The sequence below is a fragment of the Haemaphysalis longicornis genome, unplaced genomic scaffold (assembly GCF_048455015.1).
Source record: "Haemaphysalis longicornis isolate Haplotype H1 unplaced genomic scaffold, Haemaphysalis longicornis Haplotype H1 scaffold_3, whole genome shotgun sequence".
NCBI lineage: Eukaryota > Metazoa > Arthropoda > Arachnida > Ixodida > Ixodidae > Haemaphysalis > Haemaphysalis longicornis.
This window is the reverse complement of record NW_027526335.1, coordinates 6,488,191-6,507,356: the sequence shown is the minus strand read 5'-3', so window position 1 is coordinate 6,507,356 and position 19,166 is coordinate 6,488,191. Positions and strand designations below refer to the sequence as shown.

The 19,166-nt window shown below is 47.5% G+C and overlaps 1 protein-coding gene across 1 annotated transcript in view; it reads right to left on the bottom strand.

The window, feature by feature from the left end:
* LOC144173899 (glutamine synthetase-like) overlaps positions 1–19,166 on the bottom strand; it is a 48,436-nt gene that overhangs the window by 17,174 nt on the left and 12,096 nt on the right. Inside the window, exons 2-3 of the mRNA XM_077702222.1 lie at positions 17,613–17,780; positions 6,922–7,071 (exon numbers count right to left, since the gene is read on the bottom strand). Of these exons, the coding sequence (XP_077558348.1) occupies positions 6,922–7,071; positions 17,613–17,780 (318 nt within the window). The remainder of the gene's footprint in view (positions 1–6,921; positions 7,072–17,612; positions 17,781–19,166) is intronic.

Below are 19,166 nucleotides of genomic sequence, written 5' to 3'. Positions count from 1 at the left end.
ATAATACATACGCGGGCACGCAGTACGTGGAAAAGCAAAAGCAAACATTTAGGTAGTTATCCTATATAATAGAGAGTTTTAGCTTATCGTTACCGTGTTTGCGTCACCATTTACCGTGTTACCGGGAGGCGGAGTTTCCGTTTGCCGCTGAAAACGGTAGGACCCGTTTTAGCACACCGTTTGCGGTTTGCATATTCCGGGCGCCGCGCCGCAAGTAGCGACATCTGATGAATTAGTGTCAAAGCAAATCACGCATAATTTTGTTGCTCATATGTATTTGCTTTCGTTTAAAGTAGCTTGAATATTTCACTTTTCGGGTGAAGCATTCACAATAATTGTAGTTTTTTTTAGAATACTGTAACTATCACCTGTAGAGCTTTAAAAAGGAAACGTGTCGGTGGCGCCATCTACCGAGTAGAGTCAGAGTCAAGTTAAACTAGAATTTGCCCCCGCGCTAAATATTTTGCAAGAAATTAGTAAAATATGTTGTAGGCATTACTCAGTAACCTACACTACCTTGTCCAGCACAATTTTGGAGGCCTAAAAGCGCACTGCCCGCTCAGAAACTTATTGAGGCGGGCGTTTTGGGAGCGGGTTGAAACGGGAAGGGTGTTCTGGGAACGGGCTGAACCAGAAAGCGGTCAAATGGGAAGGGCATTTTGGGAACGAGCGCACACGGCACAGGCCAAACGGGATGGGTGTTTCGGGAATGGGTTAAGCGGTACGAGTTCAAACGGGAATGGGTTGTTTCGGGCTACACCCGGCGTGAATTGCGCTGTTTTTGGTACCTACAAGAGCCGCCTCTGATATGTCTTGGGGGCTAATCTGCCCCACTCCTAGGAAAACGTCAACGTCGTGCTGAAAGGTTTACCAGATCTGTCAGCCTGCGCTTACCCGTAACACATCAAGTGCAATCATTCGTACACATAATTTAGCCGGCTTTTTTTTCTTTGGGTATGTTAGTGTCTGCTATTGTTTGAAGACGATAAAAATGTTAAAACAGAGCATTAACCAGTTAATTGTAGTAATAAAAGTCACGTCATACGCGTGGCTGACGAATCTACTTCCAACAGATCATTTAGACAACGGCCGCTCGATGAAAAGTTGCCATAGAGCGGCCGTATTTAGACTTTGCGTGTCACGTCTCCCAACGAATACCGAATTACGTACACGAATAATAAAATGCTTACGCAGTTCCACGCCGGTTTGTGCGCCTCTCCTGAATAATGCCTCCCCGGGCCTCACACGTCAACAGAAACGCGCGAAGTCAATTGAACTTTAAGGTCTTTGTATTCTGGGAGCGGGATTGACTAAGAAGTGAAATCATAGTTAAGTGGGATTAGATTAGGGCAAAACTCTCCCAATTGAAATGCGCCAATTCTAGTGGTTTATTGATGTTATTCCTTTTCTTTTTATGATTGAGACACTCAGGCAGCGAAACGTTTAGGCTAAACGCTAAGGTGTAAAAGGTGCGTGCCTGCACGGACGCACCCAAGAGTAAATTGAATTTATACGACCAATTACTCATTTCTTTCGCAAGGAGAAAATACAAAGTAGATAAGGTAAAAATAACGCCCTCCAGGCAGTCCTAATTATATCACAAATATTTCCAGCAAAAAAGAACAGCACGCAAACTATCTATGGCGCACAAACGACTGAGCACATGGTCCTGAAGTTGTGTTACGCCTCTATTGAGATGATCGATGCTGGCTAAGAGCTGATTGTTCGCGGCGACACAACCCTGTCTGTCTTCTCAATCAACGGTACACTCATTCTAACCCTTCATTCGGTGTTCACGATGAGTGTCACAACAGCATGTAATTATTCTCTTCAATGCTGTTGCGACCGAGTGGGGGCACCCGATCCGAGCTCCGTGGCCTCCGACATACGAGTGGTAGCGTGTATGATGCGAGCGGCCAGCCGCTGTTGCAGCCGTGAAGAAGTCCAGAAGCCGTAGGCTAACGTAACTGTTTACTTCATAGCGAGAGGTGAGCCGAAGCCAAAGAACAATGCCCCGACGGGCCAGCGTACAGTACAGGACTCGAGCAGAGCGACAGCATCGATTCGCTGCTCTAACAGGAATGGTTTACAGCGATTGCGGGGGTCTATTTATACCCAAAAGCGGTAACGGTCAAAACGCAACACGCTGCAACACGCCACGAACGTCACAGACTCACACAACGCTCTTTCCAGAGTTCGTAAGCCGTTCATAGCCTCGGCGCACGTTGAGACCGGGAGAGGGGAGAGAGGAGGACTCCGCTGAGTTCGCGGTGCCTCTGTGTCCGTGAAGAGCGTGGAGACGAGCCTCGCCGGCAGCCGCCGAAGTTTTGAAATGCGCTTAAAGCGAAGCGTCTGACGCGGCTTGTCGCAACTTGTCACCGACATGGTGGCGCCTGTTTTCAAAGGCGCACGTAGTGGCTTCGCTGCACAGCCGAGGAGTGATGCGGGGAAGTACTGCGGCGCTGGCCGATTCGTAACAGCTTCTCCGCCGAGGGTCCGAGATCCCGATGGATAAGCGTCTTCAACCGTTGTCCGGGGGGTTGCTGTCGGAGTGAAGTGCTCGGCAGACGCTCGACTCCAGGCCTGGGCTGTACGACACCGTGCTGGAGCTTCACCGGGCGGGTCACTGGACGAGTAGTGGCTCCCCAAGAACGTCTCTGGCTTGGTCAGGCAAGCAACAGAACAACACAGGAAGACACAACCGCATCGCCGGCAAGTGCGAAGGCAAATCCACACTGAAGCTTTACCAGGCTTTTAGTTGCGAAAACGTACGCGAATAACTAACTACTCTAGTTATATTTTTGCCCAGCAGTACTTTAGACAAGTGACAAACCTGAAAGGTGACATTTCGCGTGATTGGAAATGTCCCACACACAAAAAAATGCAATTGAGAAAGTCAAACGTCTACAAGCCACTTCTCGCGCTGAGAGCTGCGATTCGAGCTCTCATCATTGCCTTGAGCTTTTCCCCTTTTGTACCGCACTTTAGGTGCAGCCGTTCTCTCAACGCTGCTGCGACCGCGTGAAATGACACCGGTCGTCTTGTTCGACACAGGTCGAGCGCGCGGTGGAGCGAACGAGAATTTCCAACATTCAAACGAGAGGCGCGCACTCCTTTTTGGAGGCGGCGTTCCCCTGGCGCGATGCGAGCTCACGGCTTTGCCCGCACTGAAACACGCGCCACAATTACGCGCGGAAGTTTTTTCTCTCTCCTCGTTGCTCGCCTTTTCGCGAACGCGTTCGGCAAGCGAACATCGGAACGCGTTTACGTTCTCTTCTCTAGGCTGGTCGGTTCCCGACTTCGGCTCAGCCACAGGCGACCCGGGAACCTCAACTAGCTCAGCCGATGTTGGCCTATCATCGGGAGCATCAGCTGGGATTGAAAAGGGCACGACGTGCTCATTAGACACCTGGTAGCTTCGAACAGTCACTACCTCGTTGCCCCTCGCGCTTTCGGCGACAGCCTCAGCAAGCGAACACTTCGTTCTGCTTTGCGGCTGTCAAGGCTACACTAGATCCAAGCTGCCCTGTCTCAAAAGACGGCTCCGCCGCCCGTGACACCCGAATCTCTACGAGCTCGGCTGGCCGTTGCTCGAGGTCAGCTACCTGAGCTGATGGCAGGACGGAATCGGCTTGCTCAGTGGCGAGATCGTCATGACTCCCAACTGAACCGTGCAAACCGTTCGCTGCCTCGGCTGCAGGCTTTGCCACAACGTCGGTCTCTTCTGAACTGCCGCCGTCCGAAGAAACAACCTCCGTTTCAGCGGAGTCGTGTTTCCTTTCGGTAGCCTCATGGTTTACGCACTCCAGCGAAACCTCGCCATCTCGCGAAATGTTCATGTTCAGACCGGTAGCCGTTCTCATGGCCTCCCGAGATAGTAGGGGCCTTACAAACAGTGTACTTACGCTGCCCTCTTTCGTGAGCCTCCCGAAATGCGCTATCATCGCTTTATGTCTGACTTTCGCCATTCCTCATAGAGGTGGCGACCCTATCGTTACATGAGCGCTTCGCAGCGAGCCCAGCTGGTTCTTTCCTCGGCAGTTTCTCGAAATTGTACCCCTGGTCGCTTATCAGCTGATCCGACCTGTTCGAGAATAGGTACTTGTACTCCGGAAGAAGTTGAGGGGATACCGCTGCCTGCGTCACAAGTTCACCAAACGGACCTCCGATGCTGACCTTAGCAATCGACAGGCGCACGTTTCGTGCTCCTACGGCTGGCTTCACCCAAACACATTGCCCCGTTACCTGATCCGGTTCAACGTACGAAGGGTGGACCATGTCTACCGTCGCCGCGGAGTCGCGAAGAACTCGGCACGGTTTACCGTTGACGACAAGCTCACGTACGTACGGCTGCAGAAACTGCTTGCTGTCCTCACTCTGATCTAGTACGTGAAAGACTAGTTTTCCCTTTTTGCAACTAGCGGCGAAATGTCCCGTCTCGCCGCAGTTGTAACACGCAGCCTGTCTGCGCGCTTCAAACGCTTTCTTTCTGCGCTGCTCCTCAGCGTCTGCTGCTCCCTTTTCGTTATCGTGGCCAGTTTCTCTATCCACGACAACGACTTCCCTTGCTCCACCGTCTTCCTGGGGAGCTCTGCCTTTGGGCCCTGACTTATCAGGCCTAGGCCTGAACTCTTTTTGGCCGTCTTTCGGCCCCTGCGCACCTCGACGTGCGATGAACTCGTCGGCTAGTTGAGCTACGTTATCCACAGTATTTACCCCTGGCCTATCTTGCACCCAGAGTCTCAGGTTTTCTGGTAGAACGGCGGTAAAACTGCTCAAGACCGAAGCACTCAAATACCTTGTCGTGCTCTCCGAAAGCCTTTGCCTCTTTGAGCCACTCTTCCATGTTTGCCCTCAGCTTGTAGGCGAACTCCGAGTACGACTCGCCCTTAGCTTTCTCGGCTTCACGGAATTTCTGGCGAAACGCCTCTGCTGACAGTCTGTACTTACGCAGGACGCTAGACTTGACTTTTTCATAGTCCTCCGCCTCCTCCTTTGGCAAGCGGGCCATCACGTCGGATGCCTCACCTGGCAAAAGCGTTAGCAGCTTTTGCGGCCATGAGTCTCGGCTAAACTGGGCCCTTCCGCACGTACGCTCGAAGTTGACCAAAAAAAGACCGATGTCTTCTCCTACCTTGTAGGGTCGCATTAGGTCACTCATTCGCAACGTAGGTCGCTCAGTCGCCGCAGACTGCACGCTTGGCGCGCTGCTGTCACTCTCGCGCCTAGATCGAGATGCGTCGATGTCTAGACGTTTCATTTCCAGCTCATGCTGTCGCTCCTGTTCTCGCTTTCTATCCTCTCGCTCCTCTTCTCGCTTTCTTTCCTCGCGTTCCTCTTTGCGCTTTCTTTCCTCGCGTTCCTGTTCTTGTTTCTGCCTTTCGAGCTCCTGTTCTCGTTTTTTCTCCTCGCGTTCCTGTTCTTGTTTCTGCCTTGAGAGCTCCTGTTCTCGCTTTTTCTCCTCGCGTTCCTCACGCTGGCGCTCAGCCTCTGCAGCCTGAAGTTTAGCGGTCTCCCTGCCATTGATCAGCTCAATGCACTCAGACAGCTCGTCATCGTCAGCCCCAACAGCGAGTATAGCCTGTATCAGCTCTGGCTTTCTCAGTGCGTCCGTAACATCCAAGCGCAACTTTTTTGCAAGCTCCAACAACTGCGGTTTTTTCAACGCCTTCAAATTCATGGCCGGTCTAGAGTACTGCTTTCCCAATGCTCCAAAAATGTTTTGCGCGAATAACCCACGCGGCAAAAACACACGCCCTACCAGCTATCCTCAGAAGCCTGGTAAAGCTCAGTGAAGAAAAGTCCCGCACTCACCATTGACCGCCGTGAATTCTGCGAAGTCCGAAGCCGCCTTGACGTCCGTGGTGTTGGGTCTCGCACCGCTGGCTCCAAGTGTTACGAAGTTGTCATCCGACCGCTGCCAACCAGTTGCGACCGGGAAGGCCGACTGCAGCCGGGAAGACGTCCAGAGCTGACAAGCCAACGTAACTGTTTACTTCATAGCGAGAGGTGAGCCGAAGCCAAAGAACAATGCCCCGACGGGCGAGGTTACAATACAGGACTCGAGCAGAGCGACAGCATCGATTCGCTGCTCTAACAGGAATGGTTTACAGCGATTGCGGGGGTCTATTTATACCCAAAAGCGGTAACGGTCAAAACGCAACACGCTGCAACACGCCACGAACGTCACAGACTCACACAACGCTCTTTCCAGAGTTCGTAAGCCGTTCATAGCCTCGGCGCACGTTGAGACCGGGAGAGGGGAGAGAGGAGGACTCCGCTGAGTTCGCGGTGCCTCTGTGTCCGTGAAGAGCGTGGAGACGAGCCTCGCCGGCAGCCGCCGAAGTTTTGAAATGCGCTTAAAGCGAAGCGTCTGACGCGGCTTGTCGCAACTTGTCACCGACATGGTGGCGCCTGTTTTCAAAGGCGCACGTAGTGAGTTCGCCGCACAGCCGAGGAGTGATGCGGGGAAGTACTGCGGCGCTGGCCGATTCGTAACAATGCTTATGTGTTAAATCGGTGCATTTGGAAAATGGCAATATTAAAACAGGATTTAATCAATTCCCGTATTCTTGGCCTCCCAGTCTTTGCTCCTTCCTTTTGTTTTTGTTTTCTATCGTACTTAGTTCATTCTGTAACCTTTCATTGTACCCTTCAATGATTTCTCCTTGCACTAAAGTGACGTTGGCGGTATGCTAGGAGGATAACTACTTCATCTAGCTTTGCCTTACAAGTATCACCAAAGCCCCTCAATGCTTTTGAAGGACTTTGGTATTACCTCTTTAAAGAGTACCTTGGGGCCGGTTTCTGAAATTGTGCCTTTTCTGCGGCATTCGTTGGTTTGAAGGTCAATTTACGATTACTTGAGTCTACTATGTGAGTTCGCGACAATTTTTTAGGGAAATGGAATCTTCAACCTACAAAAAGACTTGAGGCTGTGGCCGTGTCTCGGCCAACCAATAGGGATGCCATCTCTCTCCATCAACACGTACTCCTGCTCGAAGCCGAACCATGGCTCTTGTTCTGCCGCTGCTTCCGTCGCCTTCTTACATGTCGAACGAGTGTTTGTTTCTGTAAGAAGAGGAAAAAACTATTAAGCCATAAAAATACTACACATGAGGCCATTTTTATATGACAATTGTTCGTTGTTTTGGAGCAGTCACTCAGCTAGTCTCTTTACCAGCAGGTGACTCCTTTTCTTCTTAAATACCCAAAAAATACTTTCAGAAAAAATTGATGAGGATCCCCTAAAGGGTTTCTCAGAGGATTCCGAACATATTGTTCATGAATTGAAAATACACCTATTCTGAGGGACCATTACTCCCGTTTGATAAAAAGAAGCATGTATTAAATACCTAGAATCAGCTTGCTCACGCGATCTTAACTCGCATCCTTGTGCCTAGCTGGCGCATGGGCAGGCATGATAAAATCAATAGAATAAAGGTAAAGCTACGTAAATTACACTTAGCTTTATCGTGTTGATTTTGTTCGGCCTGCTTAAAACTACTTAAATTGCATACAATGAATTACCTCCTTCATACGAATCTTCAAATATGTCTCGTATTGCACTCAGAACAGAAATTGGCCAATCGCTTCAATGTTTTGGTAAGAACAAGTGAACGTGAAAAGAAAAGAGCCAAGAAGTCTGAAAGCCCGGGTAGATATTTCAAGTGAGGTGGCTTTTTTGACGCAAATAAGCCTTCTGTTTTTATATATGAGTGTTAGACGCTCGCACATTATAAAAGCTAGTTGATCGATAAGGATAGATTGCGGTGTCATGAATATAAATACAGCCATCACAGCCGCAGCAGTCACTTAATTAAGTAGAAAATGCCAAAATTGGCAAAAGGAGTACCACCACCTCATTCATTTCTCCACATTGTGTTGTGGCATATGAAACGTGAGTGGTGAAGAATGGGATTTGTGGATCTTCCCTAAACGTTTTCTTTATGCAAGCACTAAGGCAGGGACATTTATATGTAAAACGAATGTGCGCATGAAGTTCTGCTGGTGATGCGCTTTTTAAAAGACATGCCTCACCTAGCAACATCATAAAATATGAATGCGCAGTTCACGTGGTAGGCTCCGTTCCAGTTCGGATTTCGTTGGAATATTTCGCCTTACACAGAGGAGCAATAAAAAAATCTGCAGAAATTCAGTTAATTATCTAATAATGCACGGCATTCTTATGCCGCTTGTCTTGAGTGTGAGTTTTTTTCAGCCAGATTTGTTGTTTTTTTTTAATCCTGTCCGACAAATTACCTCCTTTTGCGCTATTATAAACATTAGAAGTGGAACATTCGCGAAATCTGCATTATTGTGGAAATGCAGGGCATTACACGGTTCTCCATTTTCCTTAATTATTTTATATTTTTCTTATTTTTTGGTTTTTCAAAATTCAGTTCAACCAATTATTCCCATTTACGCTATTATCACGACTACAGGTAGACCTTTCGCGGAATCTGCATTACTGTGGAAATGCCATGCGCTATACGTTTTTTCCATTTTTTGTAATTCTTAAAAGCGTTCTTATTTTTCAGTTTTTCAAACTTTCGTCCCATCAATTATCTTCATTTAGGTTATTATTATGATTACAGGTGGAATTTTTGCAAAATCTGCAATAATGTGGAAACGCAGGGCGTTACACGTTTCGCCATTTTTCGTATTTTCATATTTTTATTATTTTTTAGGGGCGAAGCTCCTAAAGCCTTGGGTCTGTCCATCCCTTGTGTCTCGTGGTACGCGACCGCCGCATGCTTTCGGAGATGTCGCAAAGTGGGCCGCGTTGCACGCGCAAGAACCGGCTGCAACCGGCAGCGCAAACTCGGCACCGGGAGCGTGAGCTTGTCTGTGTTCGCCAACGGAGGCGCGAGCGCACGTGCACTGCGAGGGGGAGATCACGCAAGAGATCACGCCACGAACGCAGGCAGTCGTTCTCGGAGATCGAACGAGACGCAAGGACCTTTGCTCGTTTCCTCTCGTCTTGTTCGGGCACAAGTTCGCCCTAAATAAAAGTTCTTTCTTTACCGTTGTGTCCCATACGTGACAAATTGTGGTGGAGGTGCGGGGTAGTCCTCGATGGCGCGGGGTCTTTCACCAGGTTTGGGCCTGGGAGCATTGACTCCGAAAATAAAAGTTGATTTGTACAATGTACGCACACAGTCTTACGTCTTTCTTAATGATGTAATGGGCGAACTTTCACGGGAGAGTTACGGTTACCGATGATCTCCCCCTCTCGAGCTTCGCCCCACTTATCATCATTCATTCCGTGGATATGGCGTGAATTTTTATTTTTTTTAAAATTTGTGTGACCAGTTATCTCCATTTACGCCATTAAACTGATTACAGGGGGAACTTCCGCGGTATCTGAATTTGTGTGGAAACGCAGGGCGTTACACGGTACTGGGTGCGGGGGTACTCGGTGAAGAATGCTACGCATTAAAATTACAAGCGCTTCGTGTTGGGTTTCTTCCTTTGTCGTCGTTTTCAAGTAGTGCTTTTGCACTCATAAATCTGTACCAACAAGCCCAACTGGCAGTTCTAAAATTAAAGCCGTTCCACTCAACATGAAAGCTGTCGGAAGTTCAGTGCAGGGATTCGCCATAATGCGCTGTAGCGCCGTTATCCGCTCACTGCTACCACCAAATGCAATTCAAGTTTCCCGCCTTCACAGTCCTCGCGCGCTCCCTGCCTGAAACTGCGCCAGCGGGAGTCTGTTCTTTTTGTGCTCGCTTTTCCTCCCGCACGTGCCGGCGTTGCACCGCCACGTTTTTCGCTTGCTATCGTAAAAACCAGTGTGTGGAACCGAAAAAAATACTGGTTCGGTTACAGTTCTGGTTCAGGCGAAATCATTTCGTTCCGGTTCAGTTCCGGTTCGACAAAATCACGTACGAACCGGTTCGCGAACCTGGTCGGCAGCTTGAACCGGTTCGCGAACTGGTTCGAAGAGTTGAATTATCACTGAAATTAGAAAAAAACATGTAGTAGTTTAAAACACAGTCAGGACAAAATACAAACAAAAATTTTAAATGCTGCTTTTCCCCAAGGGCAGTGGTGCAATAGCAAAGCAAACTTTAAACAATTACGGGATATTAGAAAAACAGTTGAAGTGGTGACGATTTACCACCGACTTTCTCACCCAGACTTTATGTTGTCCTAGCGACTTTTCATAAAGCCACCGCCAAAAGATATGAGGGCGGGATATATTTTCTGCTCTTTCCTTTTTTGTTGAAATCGAAATCGTCGCTATTGAATCACCCATCACGCTAACCTTGAAATCTTAAATTTAGGCCAGGCCTGCGTACTGGCGCTTTCAAATACCAGCGCTTAATACAAATGGTGCACATTTTTTTATATTATATTTGTAACAAAACAGAAAAATCCTACAACAGGCACAGAAATACTACGAATGAATTAGATTATTTATTCACCTTAAATAATTTGTTAACTGTCACTTCATCGAATGTTATCGAACAGTACGCTTTAGTTAACGCTCAGTCACTACATTACTGCTCTGACCACTGCAATTCCTTTTGCGGTAGCTATACCGGATGTGTGCATTACAATCAGTATGTCATCATACCGCCTGACACCCGGCCATCGTTCCGTGTGCTACATTGCGGCATCTTATAACAGATTATGCTGTTACAAAAGGAAAGGGAAATTTGAAGCGCGGAGCATGAGATGGGACTTTCTTGGGTAGACGCTCTTTAATTCGTCCAAAGCAGTACTCCCCTCCGGAACGAGTAGCAGTAGAAGTAATGTAGTGAGTTGGGCAGTCAGTACAAGTGCACTTCCGAAAAAAAGCAGATCTGAAAGAGGCAAAACTGCAGAACAAGCAGAAAAGATGATCGCTGGGCGAATGGGGCAGAGTGAGGTACCAGCCTGCCTTTCTGCACGTGTCTGCTTTATTACTGTTTCTGCTTCCAAGGCAAGGTCGACGACTGCAGCTTCTTGCCAAGGGATTAAGTGCGCACCTTCACAGTTTTCCCTAGCATATCTGTTGTTATTTGTATTTGTAAAAAACGGGACTTGTCCACTGTACTGTCCTCAAAAACTGACCACGGAACTCACTTCTTTCGCGTTGCTGATGACACGTTTTGTTGTGAAAGGCAGAGCAAAGAAAAGTATAGAGCAATATCCGCGTTTTGGTGCTTTTTTTACTTATTCGGTTTTACTTACTTTTTGCGTAATACTTTAAAACAACGTGATTCGCGTTTTCTTTTAGATGCGACGGCATCTCATTCACTCGCCTTGTCCCTGCATACGGCGTTGTCGTTGTCCGTCCACACCCCTCCCCCATTCTCCTCGCCGCGCGAGCTGCGCTCTCCGCCGCTCACCCCCTCTCCTCTCCGATAGCGAACACTCTCTCGCGAGGGGCATTGGATTGGCTTGGCTTGGCTTGGCTTAGATGGGCTTAGATTGGATTAGATTGGATTAGATTGGATTAGATTAGATTAGATTGGATTGGATTGGATTCGATTGGATTGGATATGGATTGGATTGGATTGGATTGGATTAAAGTGGATTGTGTTGGATTGTGTTGCGTCATAGCCGCGCCACGTTGCGTCATAGCCGCGGCAGGGGGTTCACGGCACATTTCACGCGATGGGAGAATCAACCTAACGGAAACAACAACGGAACCCCCTATGCGTCGCATCTACACAGGGGTTCCCGCGAGGGGAGGCGGGAGTAATTTTTTTTTTGTTTTCTCGTGTAAACACCTTTAAAAAAAACTGGCGCATTTTATGCCTCGTGCTATATCTCTGCTCCGCGGCGCAGCTTATGTTGCAGGCCGGCAGACCTATTTTAACCAGCTGGGGATATTAAACGTGGATCAAAATTTTGATACACGGACGTTCTCGATTTCCATCTACTTCAGAAAAACGGGTGTGGGGAAGGGAGATCGAGGACACTTGTGATCAGCAGCAAACGGCTTAGGCACTGAGCAGCTCCTGCGGTCACACTTGTCAAGTATTAACAATTTACAGGGGTCGGACCATTTAAACAAATTATGAAATGCAAAAAGTTTGCACACATAGTGGGGGGGGGGGGGGGGGGCTGTCGCTGTTGCGCAGTGGAATACTCCTTGAGTGAAACTTAAGCGCAAATAGACACAGTTCACCAACTAGCTCGTCTCTCCATTTTGCTTCGGAGTACTCCTGCAGCCTGATTGCTCCAATAAAGACGCTGCTAGGGAAGGGCAAAGTCGTTATATATCCCCTGCAAGCTGCCGAGAATGACATTTCGTTTGGTCAGCTTGCACTACGCTCGCGTTTCCAGCAGCAACAGACCATTGCTACATTGGTGCTCATTGGTTTCCCCTGTTGTTACATAGAGCGTGATGGTGCTAATTGTCTGGAGGGGAAAGTGCGCGAGCGGGTACGAAGTTAATGGTACGTGAAAGAAAAAAAGGCCTGAATTGCATTGACTGTGCAATATCAACAACGGAGGGTCGAACCGTTTCGGCATGAACCGGTAACCTTTATTTCTTTTTTCGGTTCAGTTCCGGTTCGGGTTCAGCGTGCTCAAAAAATAACGGTTCGGGTTCGGGTTCAATTCCGGCAAAAATACCGGTTCAGTTCCTGTTCTCTGTTCGGTTCGGTTCCGGTTCGACACCCTGGTAAAAATTAACCCAACGAGCGTTACTAACTAAATGAACGCGGGCACTCGGTTAATTACGTATATTTTGCCTCACACGCACCTGCAGTTTTCTTTGCGCTAAACAACAGGAAGATGTATGACAAGCGCCAGCGGTTCACGAATTTCGAACGCTTATGGCTATATAAACCACTTGGCTTTCGAAGCCTCTGGGTTACGCCGAGACGATAGCCGCTACAACGCAACGCCGTGGGGCTCTACTTGGGTCCAGCGAGTGAGCTACGACGACAAGGCGAGCCCCCAAAGTGCTCTGCACTTAAAAGATGTATGCATGCGGATGAACTCGACAGCCTACCGTACATGTATTTACCACTAGTGCGCATATAATAAAAAGCCAGGGAGAAAATTTCATATTATGTCAATCGACTCTAAACAACATGGCTGTCAACATCATTACTTAAATTATCACAATTTCTACACCTGTTCCCAAGCGACAGCACTTTCCGAGGTAGATTCGCCGGGGCCGTCAGGACCCAACGACACAGGACAGAGCTTGATGACCCCGGTGAAGCTTCCCCAGTGGGCTTGATAAACGACTCCGTTGGGGCATCGCCGTGCTAAACCGGCTCCCAACAGCCCCTCTGATTGGCTAGCAAGGTTTGCCACGAAAGGGAAAGGCAATAAGAACAGACATGCAGGAATAGGACGACGATCGAGTAAAATTGGGAAAGAGGCCCGGACTGCTCTGGGCACTCGTGACGTTATCTTAAGCGTCACTAAAAAATGAAAAAAAAACAAAAGGAAGAAATTCAGCTTACACTGTACTTTCCGCCAAAGAATTCTTCATTGGCCTTCAAACTAAAGCTAAGATTTCTATGAAAGGTGCGACCTTGCAGTTAAAAGTATTCACCGTTTGGCATTCCTTTAAATCGCTCACGTAAGCCTAGTATACAAAATAAGCATAAGCGCGAATTGTTATTTGTTGTTATAAGAACATCCAGTTCTCGACGTGAAGGAATATGCTTGCTAACTAATATATCAAGCTTGATTAAAGCAGATGGCAGAAAGTGGTGCATTCGAGGTATGTTGTTGCCTCCTCTTCCGCAGCCGAAGCGGTAGTTTCGAGAATATATTACACTTACAGCCGTTTATCTAATCTCACCATTTTACAGCCCAAGGATGGACTTTGTTGCAGCTGTTCTACTCCAACACAACGACTAATAGCGAACTTTCGTTCTTGAAGCACTACATGCGATGTAGCTGTGTACGACTTCCGCTATGTCAGGGCTGCGTTGTGTGCCAGCTCATGTGTTGTCCCAGACCGTGTGTGTTCATTGAGAGAGAAGTATTTCTTCATCCCAGTCGGTGTGTGTTCCCTGTGCATGTTCGTACAAATCGGCTATAGTCCAACCCAATTTCAAATTGTGTTGAAATACGTTGAATCGTTGTACCCCACAGCTCGTGAATTTAGCGGCATCGATCATGTGCTCCTTGGCTCTCACTTATACGGGATAATCTGCTTCTTCTAAAGAGCACGTCAAGTGTACTTTGCTTAAATTTAAGGAAAATCATCCGTGTAGCGGTAAAGTAACAGAAACCGGACCACGAAACGAAGCAGTCGCGTAGGGAATAGAACGCTGCAGCCCTGTCCGCTGTTTTATTATACGCTGTTCGATTCCACGCTGCGGATCACAGCACGTACATTCAAAGGTTATCGCAATATCTTCGTGCACCCGCTTCGGTAGACGATACCGCATTTAGCTACTTTTTTGTTCTGGTTTAGTGTTCCAAAGTAGTTGTAGCACTTATTAACGACCGTCACAAAAAAATTCTTGTCACTATAATACACACTGATCGGCATACTCGCAACTGCAGACCAATTGTTGGATAATGTCAAATTTGGCACATATACGGCGTTGCCGGGTCGGTTGGGTCGCATCGGTGTTGCATTGCAAGCGGCATGTCTCCAACACGAAACGCGTAGAACACTCGCTGTTCGGCCCCGGCATATCCAGATTGAAATGACCCATTACGGCCAGGGGTATTACCATCGCAACTAATCCACGGTCTGAGGTCAGTCCGAGGTCGCCTTGTCACCTCTGAGGGGTTCTGAATGAGGAAGCATTCGTGTTCAATTGAACGCCAAATGCGTTTTGATTCCGCCTGACGTTCTCGAAGGACTTCATTCCTTGCCGCTTGAAAGGTCTAGTTTCGCGATCCGCTTCTGAATGGTTTCGATTCCGAAGACTCTCGAATGGTTTTTATCTGCCTCCTACGCGTTGCGCCACCAGCTCCTTCCCTCTGTATATTTCCGAGTTAAAGCGCGTGCTACGGAACGTCTTGCGCAATAAAACTCACCCCGCTTAAAAGGTACATGGAGCCTCGGTGGTTTTGATGTGGGGATAGCGAAAAATGTATTAAAACCTACCCTAATACAGCTCCGCCGTGATAGAACAGTACGAAAATTGGCATACAAGTATTCGAACCGATGATGCCAAACCACGGCGCAGCATGCCGCGACGGCATTGCGATACATCGACATTGCATGCAATAATGCTACGGCATTGCAAAAATGGTGCGCAACATTGTGATAATGATGCGTTTATGATGAGGTGATGCCAGCACTTTCAGAAAATGATGCGATGAAGTAATGTGATCGCAACCGGATGCTGATTTCATTGCACGATTGTGAGCTTTACGACGAGCAAGACGTCATCTCGCAACTCTTCAATCGTGAATTGCTTCTGAGGAGCCTCCGCAACTTATACACTGCAACCGCCCAGACACCTTCCTGTTAGAAACTGCTACCTAAAATCATTTTGTCTACCCCTGAGCCATTTGGCCAGTTTAAGTGAGCAGTATAAGAAAAAAGTTAAATCTGTTCCAGTTCACTCGACCTATTTGCTTGATCTATCAAAGCTCGTCATCTTCCGTCAACCGCCCTAAGGAGGTGAGTGCCATGACATGTAGTTGCTGCAAATTCTTGGAGTTACCTTTATAAATACATAAAGCCCTCACTTGCTACTTAAGCCGAGTTGAGCAAAAGCTCAATTTCTTCCACAGCGAGGTGGCTCCTTGAACGTCGTCGGGGGGCCCCGTGTGTTTACCTGACTTCACGGCGTTACGGGAAAACCTGAATGCCTGTCCCGCATCGCATACGCGTAGTAAAGTCTCGAGCAGAAGTTAGAGCGCGTGATTTCGGGCAGGTACCATTCGGAAATAAGGGACCAGCGCGCAATTAGCACTTGCGCTGGTAGTAATGGGCGCAGGAGCGATGGCGTGAAGCCAGAGCTGCTCTGTCCATCGAAGCATTGATGGACCGAAATGCGTCGCTGTAAATCAAATTAATCTGTTTTGCTTCAGCAAGGCTTGGGAGTGGGCTAGTTGGTGTTTTAACATCTTGAAGTGCACAGGTGCGCTGCCTGACACGAAAACGTAGAACAGGGTGAATTACATTCAAGTTTCGCCTCACGGCCCTCACCTTGTCTGTTTTTTTTGTGTGTGTGAGTAATTCACCCTGTTCTACGTTTTCGTGTCAGGCAGCGCACCTTTGCACTTCAAGATGTTTTGCCTAAGTTTCAAACGTTGAGATGGCCATGCGGCTGGTTCCACCATCTCGCCTGGTGTGGTGCTCTAGCACCTTATCGAACTCTTCGGAACCAAGCTAAATTGAGACATATATGCTGTGGTGTGGACGAAGGGCTACTTGCCGCTGTAGAGTGCAGATGCCTCACTGTGACGTGGTCTGATGCAGTGCTGTCTATGCTTTATGTGCTTATTGTACAGTGTAGTAAGAAATTGGGCGTCCTCAGTGAGACCAATATTGAAGTGTCAGGGAACTTTTATTCACGCAACAAACTTCCCAGCAGAAGGGATTCGCTCTTGAATGCTATCGGGCTTCTGACGCCGCGCTGCAGCAACTGCGTTTATCAGGCGCAGGTGGGCGGTCTCTATGGCGTCCTCTGTTCATCGTATAAACGTTAGCAGGACACTCTTCTCATACCACAATGCGTTAGCCGCAGACATTGCCCAGGCCGAACACGCCGCTCGAGGAACGCGTTACAATGAACTCCGTATAATGTACGTTAAAGTGAAGCAGCCTAGAACGTGTCCAAAACTTGTTCTAAACGTTTTTAGTACCAGTTCAAAAATGCACAACAATGAATTCGCAGACCAACACGGAAGGTTCAGTGCCAAATTGGGCGAAATTGTCACGAGCTTCACTAAGAGAGGAAGAAAAATCCCGACAATTCATTGATTGCCCCAAAGCCTTCTTTTAAGGGCGAAGCCCTTTAGGATCTCGCAATGACCGTGCGCAAGGGGCTTTATGTACGCACGGCATTGTGCATCATCTATCGAGAGCGGCGCACACTCTAGTACCACCCGCGCGCCATCTTGGGAGAGCGCCGGTAACTGCAGTAGCAAAGAGCGCGATCTTCAAAGGGTAGAAAACGCAAAAATAAAGCAAAAACCCTAAACTATCTAACGACAATTCGCGGAAAAAGACGCCGTGAATGATGCTGAGGGTGCGAAGTAGTGGTACACGAATTGTCTTTCGTGTGGCGCTTGTCATTTAAAGTGCATTTACTGCACCTCCAAATCATTTAAAACTCGGAGTGCATCAGCACGCACGGACGATGACGCTCATCACCCAAGCAATGCACAACTTGCGTCCCAGTGCTTTGCATCCTCGGCATTGTTCACGGCGTGTAGATGTGTGTTTGTTTGTGAAACTTTCTTTTTTCTTGACAAATCTCACACAAACGCCTCAGCACACAAAATAGCAACTAACTGTAGTAAGCTTCCAGTGTAAAAAAGGTGCGTTCCTGTGCGTTCTACAGAGCAAATTGAACATAAGGGTTAAATCGGTGCGTGCGCGCTTTTTTTCCAACCGTTAAAACTATATACGCGAGCTTTACACTTTTATTTATAGCGTAGTAACATCCCGTACTTCATTTTCATTCGCTTGTGGTCCAGTGATTATCCCCAAACAGAAACATCAAACTAATTACCATTTGGTTGCCGATCTGTGTTGATGACCTCGCAGAGGACAAGTTTGTTCCGCCCCTTGAAGAAAGGATCTCTAAACAGCGCCACCGGAACCAGGAACAACTCCGACTCAGCCCCTATGTCTGGCCATTGGTCTGTTCCGCGCCCGCAGAATGTTATATCCGGACATTCTGGTGGAAATAGAAGCAGCAGAGGGCAGGGTTACACAAAGGTTCCCACACTCTTTAGGACTCTACCAGTACAGTTTACGTTAAAAGTGAAAACCAATGGGGCTTTGCATCCACAAAGGCCACATTTCACGAAACTTTCGGTATCTCTGGCAAGTTTCTCGAAGCCTCAGTGGCGACAAGTTCAGAAAGTCAGCCTCGCTGCAGATTTTTGCATTTCATTTTGTGGCATTGCAGTTCAAATTCCCTTAACTCTAGCAGAAGCGCCGCGGGTGGGAAACGCTGAGGTCATGATGGCTACATCTACGCGAACGTCTGCGACCAATTTCATCTCAACCTGGGAGCGGAACCATGTTGGTGCAACTTATCTGCCAAAGTAATTGCAACTAAATTATGTTTCGCAATCGTCAAGCTTCCTCACTCACTCACTTAGACTATGGCTCGTGACGATCGAACACCAGTAATCACTTGGGAATGTGTCTAACACAGTCTCTTATCTGCTCCCTTGCAAAAATCCAGACTCCTGTATCGTTAATTAACTAAAAATTAATGACTTATTCAAAACATTTATTGAATAGAGAGGCAAAAAAACAGATTAACTCTGCCTGAAAGCGGCCTTAATGCCTTCCTGTACATGCAGCATTGCTCAATAACAGTTAAAGAAAGAGAAAAAGGAATAAGTGTACAGAACATGAGAACCTGATGCATAATGGCTCTGTAGGAGCAAAATAAATGCCAGTTTTAATGACGAAATACAGCGTAACACTCCCAACGGTTCTCCATCCTATATAATAATGACCTGTAGGCGCTAATGCTTAACAATTTAATACAGAGAGAAATTTTCATGTATTAATGCTTGAGGATTTCTATGACGACTTAAAAATAAAATCCGTCCGTCTGTCTGTCTGTAACGCATTTGTACGCCACGCAAAAAAAAATCTATTAATAAAAGGTGATGGGGCATTATACATTGATATCAGCCTCCTAGTGTTGTCCCTAAAATGATTCATTTTTAGCAAGCCATTCGTGTACAATAGTCCAGTTCACTTTAAGAGTCTAGTTATATGGCGCTTCCTAGGAACACGAGGGGTTTTGTGGAGTTATTTAGTCATAGGCCCAAGGTTCTTCACACTTTGATATTAGACTGCTTATAATGCCCCTGAAAAACGTCTCCCTATCAATTCATTTGTGTATAAAAAGCAGGCGCACTTTAACGAGGCTCGTTGTTAACGCTTTGTAGGAATACATAAAGTCCTAGGAAGCATTTAATAAAGATCCCTGGAGGCTTCATACTTTGATATCAGATTGCTTATAATTCCACAGAAATATATATTTTCAGCAACGCATTTATATATGGTGGTCAAGCCGACTCGAAATTGGTTCGATGCA